Source organism: Eleutherodactylus coqui, chromosome 7 (assembly GCF_035609145.1).
Source record: "Eleutherodactylus coqui strain aEleCoq1 chromosome 7, aEleCoq1.hap1, whole genome shotgun sequence".
In the NCBI taxonomy this organism is placed as follows: Eukaryota; Metazoa; Chordata; class Amphibia; order Anura; family Eleutherodactylidae; genus Eleutherodactylus; species Eleutherodactylus coqui.
In genome coordinates this window covers 229401737-229425080 of record NC_089843.1, presented here as the reverse complement: position 1 = coordinate 229425080, position 23344 = coordinate 229401737, and the positions used below count along the sequence as shown (strand labels likewise).

Below are 23344 nucleotides of genomic sequence, written 5' to 3'. Positions count from 1 at the left end.
GGGGAGGGGGTTGGGAGGAATACACGACCACTGCTCCAATCATTGCAATGGGCCTGATGAAAATAGCCGAGTACAAGCACAGTCACACTGAATATGAAGCAGCACTGTGCATACTCCAGCGTAGCTCCATGCAATCTTCTCCTCCCTGCGTGGGTGCAGTAAGCCCACACAAGGCAGGAGAATGGGGGGGGACCCAGGCTCTTCAGGACCTTCCTTCTCTTGATCTAATCAGACTTTTATCACCTATCCTATGTAAAGGTGACCTAGATTAGGTGTATTCTGGTACAGCCCCTGTAAGGATGCAGCCAGTGTTAGCCTTGTGGACACAACCTGATTCATGAATTCTGACAGTTCTTCTACAGTGGCTTCACGTCTGCACTGGAGCCTCCGCTGCAGATCCGGCACAAAATCCCGGAAGAAGCGCTGCATGCAGAACTATGTCGTCCAGTAAAATTCCATGAGGCTGAGCGGGAAGTAAACGGACTCCATTATAGTCAATATGGTCCGTTCGGCCAGGAACGGCGCTGGAAACTGGAACCCCGAGGCAGGTGGGAAACCACCCTTACTTATTAAAGTGATTCTGAGAGTGTTTTCTTGTGACACATTAGGGTACATTTATTATTGAAAATACAGGGAATATAATGAGAAATGATCCTTGGTTTCCACAGACCACATTTCCCCGTGCGGAAACCACTCACGATCCTACACATGACGGCCAACATGCTGCCTTCTTCCTGTCACTGCAGAAAGACCCTGAGCGGTCGTCTGTCAGAAATCCCTCAGTGGGCTCAGTGTACAATGCACCCTTCTTCTCTATACATGCTATAGGCTCCTGGCAAGTGTACATGGAATAAACTCAATTGTCCTCCCTGCCACGTGTCACCTGTCCAGCAGTGAAAGGGTTACCGCCTGTAACTTGCAGGAGCCCTTTCCAGCTCTCAGAAGGGAGCAGACTCCCATCATCCACCAGAAAGAACCAGCTGGTCCCCAAACACCCCATAGTACATGGAGTGTGTTCCGGTCACATGTACATAAAAGGCTTCCTGAGACATGGCAGCCGTGAGCCGCGGTCCAGTCTTGTGCCTAGTGCTCTTCTCTTCCTTCATCTTCCTGTGCCTGAAGAGTCACACGCCAGGTAAGGTGCTCGGTCCGTCCATGACCGCTTCTCTAAGCCGCGTCACCTTCAGGGTCTCCCCGCGGGTCAGGTGTTCTGGATTGCACAGGTGATGTAATTATTGTTGGTGCCTCAGACATTGCCACAGGTGTTCTTACCATAGGATATCCTAAAAACATGACCTGTTGGGGTCCATGAGGACTGGAGGTGGGAAATGCTGGTCTCTACACCTTGTGTGACGAGGAGCTTCAGCCATTAGTGTGAGAGTGATATGACTTGTCCATAGAGGTAGTCCTCCGCTAAATTGGTTTCTGACTTATTGGGGTTTTTTGCCTTCCTCTGGATCAACAAGGCAGGGGGTGGAAGCAGGCTGAACTAGATGGACATTGCCTCCCTTTAGCCTAACATACTATGTTGCTATGTAGGATTGTCACATTAGGCTCTGTTTATACTGCTGGAGCTGGGATTTGCAGCCACAGTACTAGCATAGGAATTACTCATATTGCACTTGTGGACTAGGCTGTTTTGGTCTTACAGGAACAGACAATTTTTAGGGATTTTTCCCAATTTTATTCTCTTCAGCTATCAAAATTATTTTTTCTGCGTTTTTATTTCCGGGACAAATAGGACTATTTGTTATATTGTTTTTATACAGAGTTCCTTCCCCTCCCTTTCTGGGACACCTGGCTGAACTCTACCCTCCTGACACTGTGTACCTGCTGACTCTGCTCGGATTACCTTTCTGCAATTAACCCTTTCTGCACAGGCAGAGTATTGTTACTGGTAACTGCCCAGCGGTAGGGCCGAGCCATTTGGCCTACAATTAAAACTTTGATCTTTTCCAGAGTTTTCTCAACTCGTTTGTTTTTTGTTTTGTTATTTTCTCAACAGAAGAAGACACTTTTACATAAAGGAATTGCATGAGCAACAATTCTCTATAAAGCATGTAGATTGTCGGAACGGTCACAGTTCTTGTAATTAGAAATATTAAAGGAAAGTTGTTCGCACCCTTAGGCAGCTGTGGTGTAGTCTTATAAAGATTTCCCTGTGACAAGTGGTCAGGTGATAGGAGACCCCACACTGCGGTGTACATAGAAGAGCTGGGGCCAATAGCAAAAACTTAAGGCCGGCTGCACGCGGCCGTATTGGTGTTGTGGAATCCAGTGCGGCGTCCTCTTCTGGGTTCCTCAGCAAATAACGCCCATAGCATGCTATGTGAAAGCATATTTTCCTGCACACAAGCGGAAATCAACAGCGATTTTTCTGCTCGTGGAGGAAAAATTACAGCATGCTCTATTTTGAGTGGATTCTACGCGGGAGGCATCCATTGACGTCAATGGAAGCCGTCCGACCCGCAGTACTCCCACAATTGACCTTGCTGAAAGGTTGCGGATTGCGCATGTCGTGGGAAAAACAGAGAAATCTGACCCAGTTGTGTGCAGCTGGCCTAAATGGACCCCCATCATGGTGTCCAGTTTTGCCACCCAGAACAGGGGGGTATTGTGTTTGATTAGTATTCCGCCCCTATAAGGGCTCTTTCACACAAGTGTAAATATACAGCGTATTATGCGTATAGTTTTTACATGTGTAATATGGAGTGAATAGAGACCATTTTAATGGATTCATTCACAGCTGCCTATTTTTGGTCTCGTGCAAAAAAAACCACATGTCCTATATAGGAGCGTATTATGTACCGTAGTAATCCATTAAAATCAATGGGCGCCCGTAAATATGCAGGAAATATTCACTCCATATTCACGGACCGAAATACGCATATTCCTGTGTAAATGCACCCTGAGGGCTTCTTCAGATGAGCATATGTGTAAATACGTTTGCCCATACAGAAGATATATTCACATGAATGAATTTTTGACATGCTCGATACCCCATTGTAATTGACCTTTTTTTTTTTAAGCCATTCACCACGGGCGCTGCAGCACGCAGGTAAAAAACCACGCTGATTGGATGGCAAGCAACAAGCGGCAGAAATGCTCGGAATGGCATTTAACTGCCTAATTAGGGCGAACCATCTTCTCTTCCCAGCGTTGAAATCAAACGCATCTCTTTGTCGCGTTATACATGCGACTTTTTAACGTGCGGAAATGCCTGCGCAAATACGTTAGTGTGAAATAGCCCTTCACATGACCCTTGAGAAAATTGTCCACCTCCTTGTTTGCTGACAATGCTTTGGAAGAAGGTTCTGCACATGGTCTTGCTACGCAGCAGAAAAGGGAATGGTGTAATCACAGCAGGGGCCCCTCTCTTCAAGGGCCCCATAGCAGTTGCACTGGCGCGCGCATTTGGGTAATAAAAAAAACACATCATGTCCTATTTTGGTGCATGGTTACGTATCAATTATCTTTCAGGCACTTCATGTGTGGCATTATTAGCACACCTCCCAATCGTTTCAGATCCAGTAAGACAGTCCTGGTTTAGAACCGCTGTCCCGTCGCCTTAGGTTTCCTGCTGGTCCTGGCCAGCTCTTTTTTGACTCACACCTCCTCAGAAACCTTCCTTGCAGCTGGCGCAAAATGCTGGAAGCCACGCTAAGATCCTGGCTCCACACGCCTTCAATGGGACGCAAGCGGAGTGATGAGGACATTGAACTGAAGGCGCCATGGGACCATGGGGGAGTTAAGTTAACTGTATTATTAGAGTTGAGCGAACATACTCTGCCAAGCTTGATGCTCATTCGAGTATTAGCGTACTCGATGGTGCTCGTTACTCGAATGAGTATCAAGCCGTGTTTGACCCTGTTTTGGCGCTGCAACGCGCGTCAATGGCAAATTTTTTTGACTTGCTGGCAGGCGAGCAAGAGAGAGAGAGACTACCATTGTAGTCAATGGGGTTCGTTACTCGAGTAGAGCTCTCTAATTTTACGAAAAGCTCGACTCGAATAACGCGGACCCGAGCATTTGGGTGCTCGCTCATCTCTAATTATTATTTTAATGAGGGACATTATGACTACAGGGGGCATTATCGCTATATTTTACTACAGGGGGGCATTATACTTCTGGGGGACATTATGACTATATATTACTACAGGAGACGTTGGCTGCAGTAGCATGTCACAGGCTTGCTGCAGCCAGTAAACAACAATATAGCAGATAGCGGAGCTGGCAGTGGGGAACAAGTGGGGATTGTAAGGTATCAGCAGTTTGTTATTTTTTATGATGGGGGACCCGTTAAGAGGCACTTTATATAACTCAGACAACTTTCAAGGTATTATTTTTTATTACTCTAAACATCCCCAAGCTGCCCTCTTGTAGCATACTTACGTTTTCACCAATGCTGCTGGGTGGTGGTGCACCATGTGAACTGTGATATAACCACTTCATCCTGGCCCAGTGACATACCACATGCAGCTAACATGGGTCAGGAACTGGAGCAGCTAGCTCTATATGTGGGATGTCACTGCTGATGTTCTGTTCCAGCATATGTACTTGGCTGCAGCGGTCGCCTGAGTATGCAAGTAAGTCATTGCTGCAGCCATGTAAACAAAGACTGACAGAGAGGATAAAGCAGCGGATGATTTCTTAAAGGGGTTACCCAGGTAGAGCCCACTGTGATACACCAGGGTCAAACTAGAAGCGCTGCTTCAACCCCTGTGTAGCGGCCGGCACTTGGAACTGCAGGTGCAGCTCTTATTGAAATCAATGGAAGCTGTGCTTCTGATTGCAGCATGAGGTCCCATGATTAGTGCCGTCCACTACACGCTCTTCTGCTCCGACCCCGGGATATCCCGACACTGACAGCCGCCGCTGCCTGGAAAACCCTTTTTAAATCCTGTGTGTTTTTAGCATTATTTTATAACATTTCCTCCCCTTTAATGTCTAGAAGGAAGGCTACTATGAGACTGGAAGAAGCGCCTCTCAGCATGGACAATCCATGAGGTCACACAAACCGCTTTTAATATTCTGTTTAGAATTAAAAACTTTGTACTGTATAGGTAACAATAATGAACAAAAGTTTGTCGTCACAGAAGCAGAATAAAGTCTAAATAAACAGAAATTAAGCCCTTTCACAGTTTAGACAAATCTAAAAATGATAACTTTTATTAGTTATGTTTAAAACCTATTTGAACGAACACAGGGCACAACACAGAAGCCACTGGGTTAGTAGAAATGTAGAAGTCTCCTCAGAGACTTAGGCGTCGCATCCTATGCTGCTTCCCTCTACACAACGATTATAGCAGAGGGGAACATGGTATTGTAGGAAGTTGACGGGATACAGTGGCTTGGATTGACAAACAATTAAAAAGAACTCGGACCAGATTTTATACTGATGTCCCTTTCTTGTGCTCTTAAAGGGGTTGTCCCGCGGCAGCAAGTGGGTCTATACACTTCTGTATGGCCATATTAATGCACTTTGTAATGTACATTGTGCATTAATTATGAGCCATACAGAAGTTATAAAAAGTTTTTCACTTACCTGCTCCGTTGCTGGCGTCCTCGTTCCCATGGAGCCGACTAATTTTGGCCGTCTAATGGCCAAATTAGCCGCGCTTGCGCAGTCCGGGTCTTCTTCTTTCTTCAATGGAGCCGCTCGTGCAGGATGCCGGCTCCGTGTAGCTCCGCCCCGTCACGTGCCGATTCCAGCCAATCAGGAGGCTGGAATCGGCAATGGACCGCACAGATGCCCTGCGGTCCACCGAGAGAGAAGATCCCAGCGGCCATCTTCAGCAGGTAAGTATAGAAGTCACCGGAGCGGGGGGATTCAGGTAAGCGCTGTGCGGTTTTTTTTTTAAGTCCCTGCATCAGGGTTGTCTCGCGCCGAACGGGGGGGGGGGGGGGGGTTGAAAGAAAAAAAAACGTTTCGGCGCGGGACAACCCCTTTAATTCCAGAAAAGAAGTTCACTGTTAGATTGGTGAACACCTCGCTACCATCGCTAAATAAGCCTAGCAGTAAAGCTGGAATAGGTGACGAGCATAATACATTCTTGAGCAGAGGGAAGATAGGTTTCTAGAGGGTTATACTGTGACGAAAGGTGAATAATGTTTATCCTGCAATGATGCAGGTCTTCCCACTATTATTCATAAACCTATATGTCTCTCTAGAGTCCCTCTTATGCTTAGATTTATGTGAGCAAAAAAAAAGAAAAGAAAAAAAAGAGAAGGAAGGAGAAGTTGTGGGCCCAGTGTAATTGTCAGTGGACGCACTTCTTCTCATTCCAGGAACTGTATAGCAGTCCTTGATTGTTTAATTCATTCAGATTTCTGGTATAGGCATTGATGCACTTGTATTTACTCTCTCAGTACTGTGTAATCTCTCGTAATTTATTCTCAACGTGTTTCTCCGCTAATCATGGCGGGTCATCAGGAGATCATTGAGTTTAGTACTAAAGGATCAGCTTTAGATATTTATTAGTACACAAAGCACGAAACATAAGTGCTTGTTTAGAGTCTATTTCTGAGTTCACTCAGAACCATTAAGGTACGATGATAGACCAATCATTTTAGGTGATTGTGTTGTATCTACTCATGCACAGTGATAGATTGATGTACATAAAATAAAAAAGGAAATAGACTATAAACAAGCACTTATGTTTCGTGCTTTGTGTACTAATAAATATCTAAAGCTGATCCTTTAGTACTAAACTCAATGATCTCCTGATGACCCGCCATTATTAGCGGAGAAACGCGTTGAGAATAAATTACGAGAGATTACACAGTACTGAGAGAGTAAATACAAGTGCATCAATGCCTATACCAGAAATCTGAATGAATTAAACAATCAAGGACTGCTATACAGTTCCTGGAATGAGAAGAAGTGCGTCCACTGACAATTACACTGGGCCCACAACTTCTCTTTCCTTCTCTTTTTTTCCTTTTCTTTCTTTTGCTCACATAAATCTAAGCATAAGAGGGACTCTAGAGAGACATATAGGTTTATGAATAATAGTGTGAAGACCTGTATCATTGCAGGATAAACACTATTTACCTTTTGTCACAATATAACCCTCTAGAAATCTATCTTCCCTCTGCTCAAGAATGTATTATGCTCGTCACCTATTCCAGCTTTACTGCTAGGCTTATTTAGCGATGGTAGCGAGGTGTTCACCAATCTAACAGTGAACTTCTTTTCTGGAATTAAGAGCACAAGAAAGGGACATCAGTATAAAATCTGGTCTGAGTTCTTTTTAATTGTTTGTCAATCCAAGCCACTGTATCCCGTCAGCTTCCTACAATACCATGTTCCCCTCTGCTATAATCGTTGTGTAGAGGGAAGCAGCATAGGATGCAACGCCTAAGTCTCTGAGGAGACTTCTACATTTCTACTAACCCAGTGGCTTCTGTGTTGTGCCCTGTGTTCGTTCAAATAGGTTTTAAACACAACTAATAAAAGTTATCATTTTTAGATTTGTCTAAACTGTGAAAGGGCTTAATAATGAACAAAAGCAATCAAAGGCCAGAGATTAGGAAGGGAAGCCTTCAGCAAATCCGACCAGCAGTAGTTGCAGGCAGATCAGAAGGGTATTGATGGTTCTGTTCGGCTTATGATGCTAATTGATGAAGTCTGAGCTCTTGTGCTGTTAGATCACTTCTGTACAAATTGGTTTACATGTTTGTCACTTTTTTCACCTCTTTTATATCAGGTTTTAATGAGGTTGTTTCCTGGATGGGGAAGTTTATGTTGATCCTCGCTCTTATGACTTTCCTTGTTTCCGTGGTGGTTCCCTACTTTCATACAGTTTATCTCCCTGGCGGCTCTCAAGAAGGTAAGATCCAGCATGGGGCCAGGGAAATGTGAAGAAGAGATTACTAACCTGCACTTTCATGATGGGTTACATTGTGTACAATCAAGTTCCTTTTCAAAGTGATGCGACACCAAACTTTCCCCATATTAAAAAGTAATCACTTTGTTATAGTCTTACCTTAAAGGCTCATTTCAGCAAAATTTTACTTTGCTGAAAATTGCATCTTAGGGCTTATCCACATGAGTGACATTCTCGCGCGGGTTTTGTGCGATACAATTTGCATAAATATGAAATCCATTCTTTTGAATGGACTTATTCACATGAGCGCCTTTTTTCTTGCAGTGATGCTGTGAGGAAATAAAAAAACACGCCACGTTCTTTTTTTGGGCTTTTCCGCGGAATGCCTTGCCAATTGTTTTCAATGGGGCCTTAAAAAACATTGCATGGCACTCGCATACCGTGCAGTGAGAATGAGAGTGCGATGCAATGTTTCCTATCGAAATGAATAAGAAACACTTGCGATACTCTAACGCGTGAAACACGACCTAAGGATCACAACTTTACAGAAGTGATGCATATGAGTATACTATACAAGTGCACTGGCCAAGAGAACAGCGCCCACTGATCTACTATTGGGCCGGGACCCCACGGAAATTCCACAAGTTTTCTGCAGCTGAAGTCCCAAGACATTTTGCGCGGGTTTTGAAAGTGGCTTTTTCTGTTGCGGCCATCTCTCGCCATAGAGAGAAGAGAGCCCGCAGGAGAAACGGCGATACAAGTGACATGCTGAGGTTTTGGAGGAATTCCAGTTTCAGCGTGGCTTGGCCACAGCGGACTGTCCGCGTTTTGCTGCTTAGTCTCAGGCTGAAGATTACAGGCAGAGTTTCCGCAGCGATTCCGCCCCATGTGAACCCAGCCTTAATGTCAACCCCTTTTAATGTATCAATTTTTCTGTGGTGGGAACTGAACACCTGATATCAGCTTTCCCCAAAGATTACAGCCAATCAATGAAGGCCTCAGGGGCAGGACGGACGACGAGCTGATTATTTTCACAGGTCTCTTCTAGCAAAAAGGCATTAACCAAAGAGAATACCTGCTTTACGCAATGGAAGGACATACTTAGATGTACAACTTATAATTGATGCCTTTCTTGTTTAATAACCTATTTTCTTAGTGCCACAAGAAGAAAATGAGCGTCAAGAGATGGTAAGAAAGGAGCAGCAAGAACTTTTAAGCCAAAAGGTGAGCAGCCCTTACATACCTGGCATGGTGTCTAGTATTATGCCCCCTGGTGGCAGCTGGGATTTCTCCAATCTCGACCTCTCCATACTTGGTTGAGTTTGAGCGGCTCCTATTGGCAAATGTACGCGATACTTCAGTAGAAATCCAAAGCTCTGCCTTTTTGGACATGTTTTTGGTTTGCAGTCAACAGGTTTAAAATGTTTTATTAACCCTTTCACTGCCAGGGATTTCTGGAAACTTTGTAGTGACCAGGACAATTTTCACACTTTTGATATGTAGACATAAAACTTAAATTACTTAAATACCACACGTCTATGTTTACAGCAAATTGTGTTTTAAAGAAACACAAAAACCACAGGAATGCACCAACCGGTTTTTGTATGCAAATTAAAGGGGTTGTCCAGTTGTAAACTATTTATTGCCAACCCTAAGCATGGATCATCAATAGTAGATTGGCAGAGGTTCGTCATCTGGGATCGTTGCCGATCAACTGTTTGCCGAGCCAGTGTACTTATGCAATGAGCAAATTTCTGCAGGAAGCAGGCAGCCCCATTCCCACTGCAGTGCCAGGCTTGGTATTTATTACAGGCAAAGATCTAATTTCAGTTGAATCTTGGCTTGTTTACAGGTTATCCTATATCCTAATGGCTTGCAATACCATATCTGACCACTTTAGTAGGAACAAAGCTGTCTTCTTCCTACAGTGAGCCCGTTCTTAGGAGGAAAGGGCTCACTACACCTCCTCTCAGACTTTTATATTTGTTTTATGCATAGATTGTACTGCATCCCTTTTTTGTCATAAGTGGGGTTAGCCTTTAATAAAAGGTTGTTTGGCTAAAGTATGCTATGAAGATCTAGTGCCGTGTTAGCTGTCTGTTCAGTTTGTGCCCCTTGTCATAAATGACTAATAACACTTATATTTCTATGGCAGGCAAGTGAATACACTGAGAATATTGTAAAGCCGCGCCGAGAAGAAAAGCTTAAAAAGCTTGAGGAGCGTTTCTACAAGATGACGGGACAAACGTGGAAATTAACTGAAGGTTATACGCTTGGTGTAAGTAGAGCGCAGTAAGCAGGGACACTGCCTGGAGGAAGGGATTAGGGAAGAAGGGTATATTCCTACATGACGCTTGATGTGACATTGAGAAGAGCTCACATTTTACTGCAAATTGTCACCATTTTGAAACGTGTTTACGGACCGTATCATCTTATAGGCGAAATGTGTAAATGCATTTCTTGTGAACAGTTGGGTGACCAATAATCGCATTGTAATACCGTAGCGGTTCACTGTAAGACCGCATGTGCTTTTTCTAAGTTCTTAATCGCAACGTATGAATGTACCGACCAGGGCTTGGCTTGTGATGCGGTTCACCACACTGACGTCCTTCTGCTTCATTGCACTAAGACGGCACGTTGTCTAAACCAGTGTTTCTCAACTCCAGTCCTAAGGGACCCCAACAGGTCATGTCTTCAGGATTTCCTCAGTGTTACACGGGTGATGTAATTATTGTCAGTCCTCAGATATTACTACAGGTGTTCTTACTATAGGATATCCTGAAAACATGACCTGTTGGGGGTCCCCGAGGACTGGAGTTCGGAAACACTGGTCTAAACGACCGCATGAGCGCTGACATCACCGCTAAGGTCGTTGGCTCACTCGTGCAGAGCGTGTAGACAGGCACAGTTCACCGCTGGATCGCAGGATTCTCACTCTGCACTGAGCGGGATGGGGGGTCATTTACACTCAACGAGAATCCCGCGATCCAGAAATGTTTCTTATGCTGACTAACGATTTTTTTGCATTTACATGGGCCGATTATCACTCGATCTTGTTTGTTAGTGTGCGATATTGATTAGCTCTGACTTTAGGCTTTAGAGCACTTTCAGTCGGGTGACAAAATTGTGGGGGGTTTTTTTGGTTTTTTTTCCCCCAATGCGACAGTGCTACAAATCACATGTATGTGAAGCCTATGCTTTCCAATGGGTTCCTTCACATTAGTGATGTTTTGTATTGCTGCGTTTTTCTTGCGATAATATCACGTCTCCCGTGTGAATTCATACAGTGCGGCTGGCAACTACAAGTGTGGCCTTACTGTGTGGAATTGCTCTTGGGGACCTTTCATATGGGCAGAATTGGCCCACAAGATGCACCGCAAACTGCAATAAGTTTTGCACCAAAATTTTGTACGGATTTTTGATACAGAATTAAAAATGACCTCACGCACACGGCAGGTCTGGATCCCGGTTACGGAATCCAGCCCTGAGCGCAGTGGGTGAACTTGCGTACCTGTCATCTTCTTATCTGGCGTTCGTGAGGAACTGTCTTCTTCAGGCTGCTATGTACTGTGGATGGTCCACATGGTCCTGCTTTTACCGCAAAATTGACGTTGTGGACAGGTTGTGGATCAGACAGCTTCTATTGACTTCAATAGAAACCGTGTGTGCGGGAACCACAGGAAAATGGAGCATGCTGCGATTGTTCATTTGCGAGTGGAAACCGCAATTGGTTTCCGCTCCTGTGCATGAAGAATCACTTTTCCATAGCATGCTATGGAGAGTTATCGCCGCGGAACCCAGAGGCGGATGCCTGCCTACGGATTCCGCAACAAAAATCTGCCCCTGTGTGCATGAGGCCAATGGCTTAATTCTGTCAGCAATTCTATATCAAAAGCCCCATTGAGACCTGCAGGTTTTGGTGTGGAATTCATAATAGAGGATTAAGCTGCGGATTCGGGTGCGTACTGCGGCTTAATTTCGGCCTATCGGAAAACACTATTGGGTGCCTTCAGACAAGCAGAATATTTCCACAATATGCGCCACAAGGCACGGCTTAATAGGCTGCTGTGGATTTCTGCTCCAAAACCGGCACATCGGCATGTGGACTTTGATGCAGATTGCTGGCAGAAGTAAACCATTTTCAATTCTGCATCAAAATCTGCAGGGAAGTGTGCGAAAATATTCTGGTGGTGTGAAAGTACCTTTAGGAGGCTTTTACATGTGCAAGTATTGTTGAGGTTTCTTAATGTGGTTTTTGAAGCTAAAAACAAGAGAGAGTCATAAAAGGAGAGAAAGAAGAATAAAAGGATGGCTACAACGTCTCCTGTTTTGGTTTCAAAACTGATGAAACAACCTAAAGAAACGCTGCACATGTGAAACGCCCTTAAGCTGTTCTCACTCGGCCAAGAATCTCACGCAACTTTAGTGTCATCTCACAACCCTTCAACCGCCAAACGTTTTGGTGGCAAAAAAAACATTGATGCTCACCTGACTCAGGCCCAGCAACCTGCAGGTTTTCCCACAGTCTCTGCTCTCCTCCAGGTCCACAGGACCACCGGACCCAGAAGTTAGTGGGTACTGGAACTTTGGAGACATTAAATAGGTGAGTGTAGCTTGGAGACACATTTCCTAGCACTGTTGCCTTGTAGTGCTGGGGTTCTAGGTTCATGGCTGATTCTGGACAACATCTGCATGGTGTTTGTATGTTCTCTTTGTGTTTATTATTCTTGTTATCCTCCATCTCTGGAGAAGAGAGAACAACAATATGTGGTGGCTCAGTTGTTAGCACTGCCAGCTTGCAGTACTGGAGTTCTAGGTTCAAATCTGTCCAAGGACAACATCTGGAAGGTGTTCTTATGTTCTCTTAGTCTTTATTCTTCCTGTTCTCCTCTGAAGCAGAAAGGACTTCGTAGCTCAGTTGTTAGTGGTGCTGCCTTGCTGTGCTGGAGTTCTAGGTTCAAATCTGGATGGTGTTTTTTAAAGTCCATGCAGATGTTCTCCTTAGATGCACTGAAAGGCAAGAGTGCTAACAACTGAGCCACATTGTTAGAAGCAAAATGAATGAATAAATGAATGAAAAATAAATGAAGAAATTAAATGGGTAACTAAAATAAAAAACTAAATAAAACAGTCCCTTTTTTTTTTTTACTCCCATTGCCTTTAATTCCCGATTATTCTGTGAAAATCGAGTAGGGCACTACTTACCCGAATATTTCAACAATCACTCAACATTAGTTATCGCTCAGCTTTCTCACAAACTGATGTAACAGTAGAGCTCAAAGACCTACGGTATAATGAAGTTTTGGGATCCTTACTAAGATTGGCATATAGTGGGCGCAAGTCTTCAAAGCCAGTGATGCCTGCTGCAGATCAGAAGGGCTGATAAATATGTTTGACATGGATGGATGCTAATTCCTCTAATATCATTATCAGATATGTGACTTGATCTCACAGACAATATAGTAATTATGAGCTGTCTTTTAGGCACGAAAATGGTTAAAGGGTCTGTCCCTAGAAAACAACCTCTTTCAAATGAAGCTGTCTTAACTTGGACACAATATAGTATTACATTTAAATGAATGGGTCTCTGTAGAATACTTGGGTGCGCCGGGTCCATCAGAACTCACTGTTATGGCACATAGAGGAGGTCCCATGCAGATGACCCACTCTGAAGCCCATCGGCCCTAATAAGTGATATGTACACAGGTGTTATCTTGAAACACTTCTAATCTAAGTGTGACAATATTAAGGACCTATGTCTGTTCCTTTTCTTGAAAGCAGGAGGCAGAAGATCAACTGACTGACTCTACTGGACTGGATGATCATTTCGAAACTGCAAATGTAGAAGCCAGGAGAAAAAGAAAACTTCCAGAGCAGGAGACAAAGCCTTTACGGCAGTATGAGCAGCCGCTACCTAAAAGGGTATATTCATGTGTCTTGGTGCTAAATGCTCCTGATGTTTTTTTTCTGTTTTCACCTATTCACAAAAGTCTGTCCATAGACAATAGTTTTGCTGTCAGGGTGTTCGTGAACAAAAACAGCCAGAGGCTGAAAATCTGTCCTGAGGATAACACAAGTGCATTGTTCTTGGAAGGGACAGATCTTATACGCCATAATGAACCCGGCACCCATGTATGTTGGGTAGGATTAGCATATATTTTCATCCTCTCTCCATTAACTCCTTGAGTGGCACGCCCGTACATTTTCCGGGATGAGCTCCACTGCCCATAGGATATAGCCTGGAAGATTTCCGGGCTATGTTTTACTATGGGAGCTGCAGAGCACAATGCCACAAGCTGCGGCAGTGTGCTCTGCCTGCACAGACCCTCATAAAACAGTTCAGGACTTTGAAAAACAGAAGCTGGAAGATATTGCCGATCTGCCGGCAATCTCCCGCTTCTGAATTCAAAAGTCCTGCACTGCTTTGTTTACAGGTTGCCATAGAGACCATCGGCTTGTCAGAAGCAAGCCCATGGTCTCTGTGGCAAGGAGAGCTGGTGCTTGGCTGTCAGAGGACAGCCAGGCACCAGCTCGTACAGCAGAGATCAGAGAAAAACTCCGATCTCTGCCGAGTTAACCCTTTACATGCTGCAGTCTATGTGACTGCAGCATGTAAAGAGCTGTCACCATCTGACCCCCAGAATGTGATCAGGGGTCCTGATGAGTCTCTGTGGAAGTACCCTAAAAGGACAAAAAATTTTTAAAAAAGTACAAAAATTATTTTAAAAAATGAAAACACTTGTCTCCCTTTACTTTGTAAAAAATTAAAAATAAAATTACACATGTGGTATCCCTGCATCGTAATGACCCAGAGGAGGAAGTTAGTACTTTATTTAACCCCTTAATGCCCCCCCTTTTTTCCCCATTTCTCTTTTTCCTCCCCTCCTTTAAAAAAGTCATAACTCCTTTATTTATCCATCAACGTCACTGTATGAGGGCTTGTTTTTTGCGGGGCGAGTTGTATTTTTCAATGGTGCTATTTAAAGTACCATATAATGTACTGAAAAACTTTTTCAAAATTCTAAGTGGAGTAAAATGAAAAAAAAATGACATTCCGCCATCTTTCAGTGCGTTTTGTTTCTATGACGCACAAACTGCAACAAAAATTACCTAATAACTTTATTCTATGGGTCAGTACGATTACTACGATACCAAACTTATATAGTTTTTTTTGCTGTATTACTTGTATTTTTTTTCGAAGACATTTAATTTTTCAAAATTATTTTCTGCTGCATCTTCTGCATGCAATAACTTTTTTATTTTTCCGTAGACGTACTTGAGCAAGGGCTCATTTTTTGCGGGATGTCCTGTAGTTAACGTTACTACTAATTCGAAATACATAAGACTTTTTGATCGCTTTTTATTGCATTTTTTTCAGGGAAACGGGGTGACTGAAAAAGTGCATTTGTGGCGTTCTTTTTTTTTTTTTTCGGACTACATTCACTGTGCGGGGCTAATAATGCACTACTTTGATAGATTGGACTTTTATGGATGTGGCGATACCAAATATGTATTTTTCTTTTATGATTTAGAATTTTTTTATTATAGATATGGCAAAAGAGGGGCGATTTAAACTTTTATTACTTTTTTTTTTTTTTTTTAAGTGTGAAAAAGAAGAAAAAAAAACTATTACAATTTGGTATTCGTATAATCGTACTGGCCTGTAGAATTACTGTAATACATTATTTATACTGCTCAGAGAATGCAGTGAAAAATAAAAATAAAAAACATGCCAGAATTACAGATTTTGTTAATCTTGCCCCTAGAAAAAATGGAATAAAAAGCGATAAAAGTTTCACATGTTCCAAAAAATTAGATAAATGAAGACTGGAGTTCATCCCGCAAAAAAAACAAGGCCTGCTAGGGCTCTGGCAATGGGAAAATAACATTATTATGGCTCTTGGAATGTGGCGACACAAAAGCAAACCTTTAAGAAAAAAAAATGTTTTAAATGTACAAAAATAGCAAAACATAAAAAACTGTATAAACTTGGTATCGCCGGAATCGTGCTGACTCAGAGAATAATGTTATCACACTATTTATTCTGCATGCTGAGCGCCGTAAAAATGAAATCCAAAAAACAAATGGCAGAATTTCTTTTTTTTTCCCCCAATCTGCCTACAATTTTTTACAAAAGTTATACAATACATTATATATACCCAAAAATGAAGCCATTAAAAAGTACAACTTGTCCCGCAAAAAACAAGCCCTCATACGGCTGTGTCAATGGGGAAATGTAAAAGTTATGGCTCTTGGAATGCAACTGCAAAAATTAGTTGAAATCACATGATTAGACGATTTTAAAAACCTGCCCTGGTGGGTCTGACAGAGTGGTAAGAAACCCACCACTCAAGGGGTTAATTGACTGAAAGCAGAAGGAATTGAAACAATGTATATTAGAAGGATGCTAAAGCTTTCATTGTACAGGGATGTCCATTTGAGAGAGAAGACACAAAATTGTACCTTTTATTCTTGTCCTTGGATGACAACTTTAGATGCATGACATGAGGGGTAGATAATTTATACATATCCATTGCAATGCTTTGGGAAGTAGTTTACATGTGTCTGTATCCATCTGTGACTTAAAGGGGTTGTCTCACGCCGAAACGGGGTTTTTTTTTTTTCCATAGGCCCCCCCGTTCGGCACAGGACAACCCCAATGGATGTGTTAAAAAAAACAAAACATATTACTTACCCGAATCCCCGCTCTGTGACGTCTTCCTTCTTCCTACTTCTTGGCCGCTGGGATCTTCACCCACGATGCACCGCGGGTCCTTTCCCATGGTGCATCGTGGGCTCTGTGCGGTCCATTGCCGATTCCAGCCTCCTGATTGGCTGGAATCGGCACACGTGACGGGGCGGAGCTACGATGACCAGCTCTCCGGCACGAGCGGCCCCATTCACTAGGAAGAAGACCGCACAGCGCAAGCGCGTCTAAAAACGCCAGAAGAAAGCGAAATTAGACGGATCCATGGCGACGGGGACGCTAGCAACGGAGCAGGTAAGTGAATAACTTCTGTATGGCTCATATTTAATGCCTGATGTATATTACAAAGTGCATTAATATGGCCATACAGAAGTGTATAACCCCACTTGCTTTCGTGAGACAACCCCTTTAAACATGTGCAAAGTTGCATTTTGGTGCAGCTTTCATCACATGACAGTAGTAATGCAGTAAAGATCAATGGAAACCAAAGCTGTTCCTATTACTATAGGAGTACTACAGATAGGGAAGACTTGAGCCAGAGTTGCACCATGTGATTCAACACATCCAATGAGCCTTTAGCTGGCATTGTATAATTGAGTCACAATCTCACCCTCGCTTAGATGACGAATGTCAAATCTAAAAATTATTAACATTTTCTGTTACTCCTATTTAAACAACAAAAAGTCTACAGCAACATTATTTTATAAAATAAGATGTCTTCTCCTTGCTGTGGACAACACTGCAGTAACTGTGTCTGTATTGATAGGTGATCACCTTACCTGAAGAACCCAGTGAATCCGAGGAAGATGTAAGTATTGTTATTACATTAGAAAATACTGAAAGCCTCACAATCAGATTGGTCCACTAGACTGGTTGCGATTGGCTGTGGCTTCCTCATTGTGTTAATGAGGAAAAAAAAAGTTTTCTTCTGCCACATTTATAAGAGAAGCGGTTAGGGTCGTTTCGTGTCCGTTTTGTCGTGGGAACAGCAAAACAGAAAGAAACCATTTGTTTTCAATACATAGAAACGGATTGAAGGTCTTTATTTTCCATCCGTTTCAGTATTTTCCATCTCCATTCTATTTTTTACGTTGGATCAAAAGCAACAAATTGCTGCACTTTTATTTCCAGCTTCGGAAACTGAATACAGATGGATATTTTTTTATTGCATTGTACTGGGCGGCAGATGGAACTTGAAGAGAATCCATTTTTCATTTCCAATAAGGGTGGCTCAGTAGTTGGCAATGTTGGCTTGTGATGCTGGGGTCCTGGATTCAAATGTCATCAAGGGCAACATCAACTTTGAAAACCTCCATTCAGCCATCATCCTTGGTCAGACTTGGACCTACAACTCCAACACTGTAAGGCAATAGTGCAAACAACTGAGCCACCACGGTCATTCTTGCATTGCCTGAGAAATAGTGAGAAGAATACACAAGAATCCACTTTCCTCATCTGTCTAAGTCCTCTAGGACTGCCGTTATGACTGAAGTAAGGAAAGTATACTCGAAGTGGCCTCCTCCAGCTAGGATAGGGGCAGATCATTCAGGAAGTCATCCACCATCATCTGCAGAAGATTCGTGTTGAGTCTTCCTGAAGATGCTGCTATAGGTTACTCCTGTGTCGTACAACGACACCACTTTATTGAAATGGAATCTGTCACCATCTTTATGCTGCTCTCTTAGGGCAGAGTAAGGTAGCGTCAAGCACACAGATTGCAGCAATATGTCCGCTTACGTATTTATGAAGTACGGTAGTCTGTCAGATACTTGCATTTTGTCCAAAACCACACACAGGACCTACAGGAAAATGTCCTGAATAGCCATGGGTTTTTTTTTTATACTTTCAAGAGTTAAAACATAGTAAGTAGCATTGAAACGCCAACAGTTCCTACACCAAATTTGATTTTGTTGGTACCACTCCACTAGAGTTTTACCACGTCTTCTAGGGCTTAACCAACATTGAATCACCTGCCACTATACAGCATAAGTACTACCTGCAATCAAGTAGAATTATCTAAAACAAAATAGTTAGAGGCTCACCCAATCACATTTATACCATGAGGAACGAAGTTGCGATGTGGGAATTAAAAAAAAAAAGGAGCCTGCATATAAAATAGGCAGATCTCCAAAATCAATACTGTTGTCAAAGTGATTATCTCTCCTCCCACAAAGGACTCATTCAAAATGCTGTGTACCATACCAGGACTCAACCAATATCTGTGTTTCACTTTATTAGTTGGGAGGGGTATCATCTCTTTTTAGGGAGAGCACCTAGGAGGTGAGTGAGGAGACTTAGAAGGCCATGCATGCTCCTCTGGGAAATATATGCAAATAAGGAAGATGGAACAATGCCTCTGCAGCGCCACCTATTGGATGGCAGCATTCCTGCAAATCAATGTCCAACCCTTTATACAGGTCTTTCCCAATCATGGTTATAAAGATGGATTCAGGCTTGGTTTTCAATTCCCAATCATTGTTATAAAGACCTGTATAAAGGGTCGGACATTGATTTGCAGGAATGCTGCCATCCAATAGGTGGCGCCGCAGAGGTATTGTTCCATCTTTCTTATTTGCATCCACTCCATTAGTAAGCATACAACGGAGTATTTATGCAAAAAAGAATACTACATGCCAGCATTTCAACAATCCTTGTTGAGATCTAATTTTCATTCTTAAAAAAAATGGTCTTCCCCTTATTACTACCCGATATAAAAACTTAAAAAGCAAAATGTTGATGGCAGAAAAGTGAACATCAAATAAGCCTAACATACTTTAAAACTACTCCTGCTAAATCTTACAAAGGTGGACTGCAAAACCATTATTGCTCCAAGGGAACAGTATGTATAGTTTCTTCATTCCTATGCTGAGGATTGTATATTACCAACAAGCTAATACGACTTACATAAATGCAGTATGTATACCTATTCTGGGGATAAAGTCAATCTTGGTACGATCCCTGTAAAGCTCTGTGAAGTTGTACAAAGCTGTAATATACTCATCCCAAGTCCAAATGATACATTGCTTTAGCTATGGCCCATTCTGAATAATGGTTTTCTAAATCCAAAATGACTTCAGCCTCGCAGGGTCAATAATATGAAAATGAAATAACACGTGCATTCCTTGTTCAGGATATCCTCTTATTACACTTCTATTGGTACACATTGAGGACATGTTGAGTATTCGCAGCTGCTGTTAAAATGGGACCATGATTCATATGAAGTTGTCATAGCTGGTGGGACATTAATGGCTGTGAGCAAAATGGACAATGCTTGCATAGGCAAATCAATTATTACAAACTAGGAGGGGCGTTTAGTATTAAGGCTATAGACTAGAGAGGAGCGAGCATACTCGTTAAGGCTTTTTACTCGAGAGAGCATTGCCTTTTTCGAGTAGCTGCTGGCTCGTCCCTGAAGATTCGGGGGATTGGGAGGGAGAGAGATCTCTCTCACTCTCCACCCCGCTCCCCATCGCCAGCCACCCCGAATCTTCAGGGACGAGCCAGCAGGTACTCGAAAAAGGCGATGCTCTGTCGAGTAAATTGCCTTAACGAGTATGCTCGCTCATCTCTACTATAGACACTGTCTGTGTAAGACCTAATGTATCCTTAGATTTTAACAAATATTACATTCCCGTCTTCTCACTATCTTTCCTAAGGTCATCACCATATCTTTACGGTGCCCCAGCGGTCGTGTTTATAGAAGACGATTTTACAAGTCTTGCGGTTCTCTCGTAAGTGCCCTTTAAGTGAAGCGGTTATAAATGGGGAATTTAGTTTCACGTTTTATGTTTGCTGGTACTGTATTACTTGCCGAAGTCCATTTTGGAGGCCGCTTTGTATTTTTAATCTCCACATTCCAAGACCCACAACTAACTCTGTCAACATAATGGTATAATGTATTAAGAAACTTAAAACCTCCCTTCTGGCATTGGTATTTTTAGGCTTCATTCTCCACATTTACTCGTTGTGATTGTTAGGTCCCGGGCTGCCATCAGAAAAGCTTGAGGGTGAAGAGGAAACAGGGATACCCTGAGTCCTAGCAATACTAGTATTAAGAAGTTTACTTTCCCAACTTGTTCCATGCCCCTCCTTGCAGGTCAGATCTGATCACGTTTTCTTGATTTAGCCCAGAAAACAATTAAAAAGGGGTAGCTTCACTCCCGGAAATAAAAATTATACACTTTCTTTAGCTATTTTCCAGGCAATTTTGAACATTGTGGCCAGATGTTAAGCTGCAGGTCAATAGGGAATTCTGAAACCTGATAGAAAAAAGTAATCATTTTTTTCACTTGTTTTTTGGGGTCAGTGACTTTTTCTTGTAGTCACAGCAGATTGTAAACTTGTTTTCTTTCTAGCCTCTTTTCAGAAAAAAAAACATGCATGTAAATAATTTATACATTTAAAAAACACCATCTAAAAGATTCATAGACAAGATGGAGTTGGGTCTAAAAGTTAAGTTAAACTATTTGCAAAGTTGCGTATTTCCATTTTAGATACATTTGTTTGTGAAGGTGATCGCTTTTGTCTCTATTTTCTTCCAGGTACTGCTGGACTGGATGATGAAAATTGGCTATCACCCGGTCTTTTATTTAGTTTGCACACCAATGCCAAGATGTCCTTTAGCACTAAAAGAGAACGCAACGCTAGAAAATATTGGCATCACGCGGCACACAGCCTTGACTATTGAAGAAAAGGATCGCTTGTAGTTGTCTAGCCACAACTCCCTTTGCACAGGTTAAAGCACACAAATAATTCAGGATCCAAAACCAGCACCATCTGCAGACTGAGGGTGCGGGCAGACGAGCGCATAAACGGCGCGTTTTTGCGACCAAACGTATATACGTGACCATCTGAGGCAATGGTTTCGAATGTATTCGTTCACATGGGCGATTTTACGGCGCGTAAAAATGGCAATTCGAAAAAAAACGGAACATATGCGACCGAAATACGCACCAACGCATATTCGATCACCGAAAAGACCGTTTGCAAAGTAGGAACAAACGAAAATACGCTTTCTAGCTCTGGTCGTGATTGGTGAAAAACGATCGCTCGGGCGATTATACGTTGCGCTCGTGCGAACGTAAATACGCCTACGCTCGTCTGCCCGCACCCTCAGCCAGTGTCTAGGGGAGAAATCAATGACCGCTTTAACGGCCATTTACACGGGACGATTATCGCCCTGTGTAAATACAAAAAGCTCGTTTACTATTCGTTCACTTCTCATCACTGAATTGCGGGATTCTCGCTCAGTTCTTCACATAGCTCCACGGTCCTGCAGTCATTTAGACAACGGTCGTCCTGTGGAAATGTGACATTATTCTGCTCCGTACACTATGGAGCCATCACTTTACTTATCACATTGTACCCACATTTACAAGTTTAATTTTGATGAATTTCCAATTTTCAGTGAAAGTAATTCTGTTTTCAGGGGTCATGGTGGAGGATTTCTTTTCTTTGAATGAACAAGCAATTTATTCCTGGGTTGTCATTTCTAGCGAGGCAAGGTGTACATACCAGCTGGGAATTAACTCATTACAAGCAGGAGACAATTAGTGTGGATGAAGAAAAAATGTGAAGGAGGCAATAACCAGAAAATCAAGCATTTAAACTTGTATAACAGGATGGAGAAAAAAAACCCAGCAAAAGTGAAAGCAAAGACTCCTCTCCAAAGAGTAATAACCTAAAAGGTTCGTCAGTTGTATTTAATGAGGGAGGCACTGTAAAGGGAAGTGGGGACAATGCAAATCTCTTAGATTTTCTCCAATGTATTCAGATGGGAACATAAATTCTCAGGTAAACTCCATTACACATCAGCAGTCTAACCAAGAAAAAAAGCAAAAAACAAGAGCCGCCTTAAAAAGATCAAACTGGACATCACCGAGTTACCAATGGCATACACCCCCAGGCTCTAAGGGAGCTAAGTAATGTCATAGACTTAGTTATATTTAAAGGATTTTTTGAGGCAATTTTTATTGCTAGTCTGAGATCTACCACTCGGTACCTTGACCGATCAACTGGTCTGACGCCAACTGACACCAGCACCACACACAGAAAGGAGCCCTTACTGAATAGTAAACTGTAATGAGGTATACGCATGCAGCCTTGCAATTTATTTCAATGGTCAAAAGGACTCACACCAAGTTTAACTAAACAGGCTTGGCTATTAATCATCTCACCTATTCTCAAAATACAAGGAAAGTTGGAGCTACCCTAGACCATCAAAGTTAGTGGTATTGACCCCTCAGCTTACTTAGAGATCTATGGTAATTATTTAATACAAAAAATTTTCCTACGTTTTGTAGTCTAAACATGGTGTATTGCATAGTTTGAAAAATAAGGTATATAAAAAGTCTGCTAAATGAACAGACCGTCATCTATACATCTTTCACATGGCGCTGGCCGTCTGCAGTGTAGCCGCATGCATAGCTCATGGCTACACTGCTCTAAAGATCGAGTGAACAGGCTAACTCAAGCTACTTGAAGTAGCCCGTTCACATGATCCGTGGTGCGGGCTGTGGGCTTTCCAGCTCCCATAGGAGTGTATGGAAAGCACACAGCAAAGACAGGTCCTATCTTTGTACGCACCTCTGAACAGACATGCGAGTTTGCACTTGCATGTCCTATCTTTGTTAGATGTGCAAATTCCTAGCATCTAACAATCGTCCATGTGAACTCTTCTACAGGAACCCATTTCTGTGCGTACCTCTCGTACGTGCCCACAACGGCCGTGTCAAAGAGGCCTAAGGCCGCTTTCATACTTCCCGTGAAAAATCACACAAGATTTGTGGATTTCATAAATGTTGCGCGA

The 23344-nt window shown here is 42.7% G+C and overlaps 1 protein-coding gene across 2 annotated transcripts; it reads left to right on the top strand.

Annotated features, from left to right (window-relative positions):
• Positions 1 to 419: 419 nt before the first annotated feature.
• Positions 420 to 21965, top strand: UBXN8 (UBX domain protein 8). 2 transcript variants are annotated; one of them, XM_066574535.1, is made up of 8 exons: positions 420 to 548; positions 7710 to 7832; positions 8986 to 9053; positions 9985 to 10107; positions 13611 to 13751; positions 17303 to 17344; positions 20193 to 20267; positions 21078 to 21965. In XM_066574535.1, the coding sequence occupies exons 1-8, from the start codon at positions 500 to 502 to the stop codon at positions 21240 to 21242; spliced, it is 786 nt and encodes a 261-aa protein (XP_066430632.1). In that variant the 5' UTR covers positions 420 to 499; the 3' UTR covers positions 21243 to 21965. The 2 variants fall into 2 exon arrangements, with proteins under 2 accessions (XP_066430632.1, XP_066430631.1); XM_066574534.1 differs by lacking the exon at positions 420 to 548 and adding an exon at positions 827 to 1135.
• The last annotated feature ends 1379 nt before the right edge of the window (positions 21966 to 23344 follow it).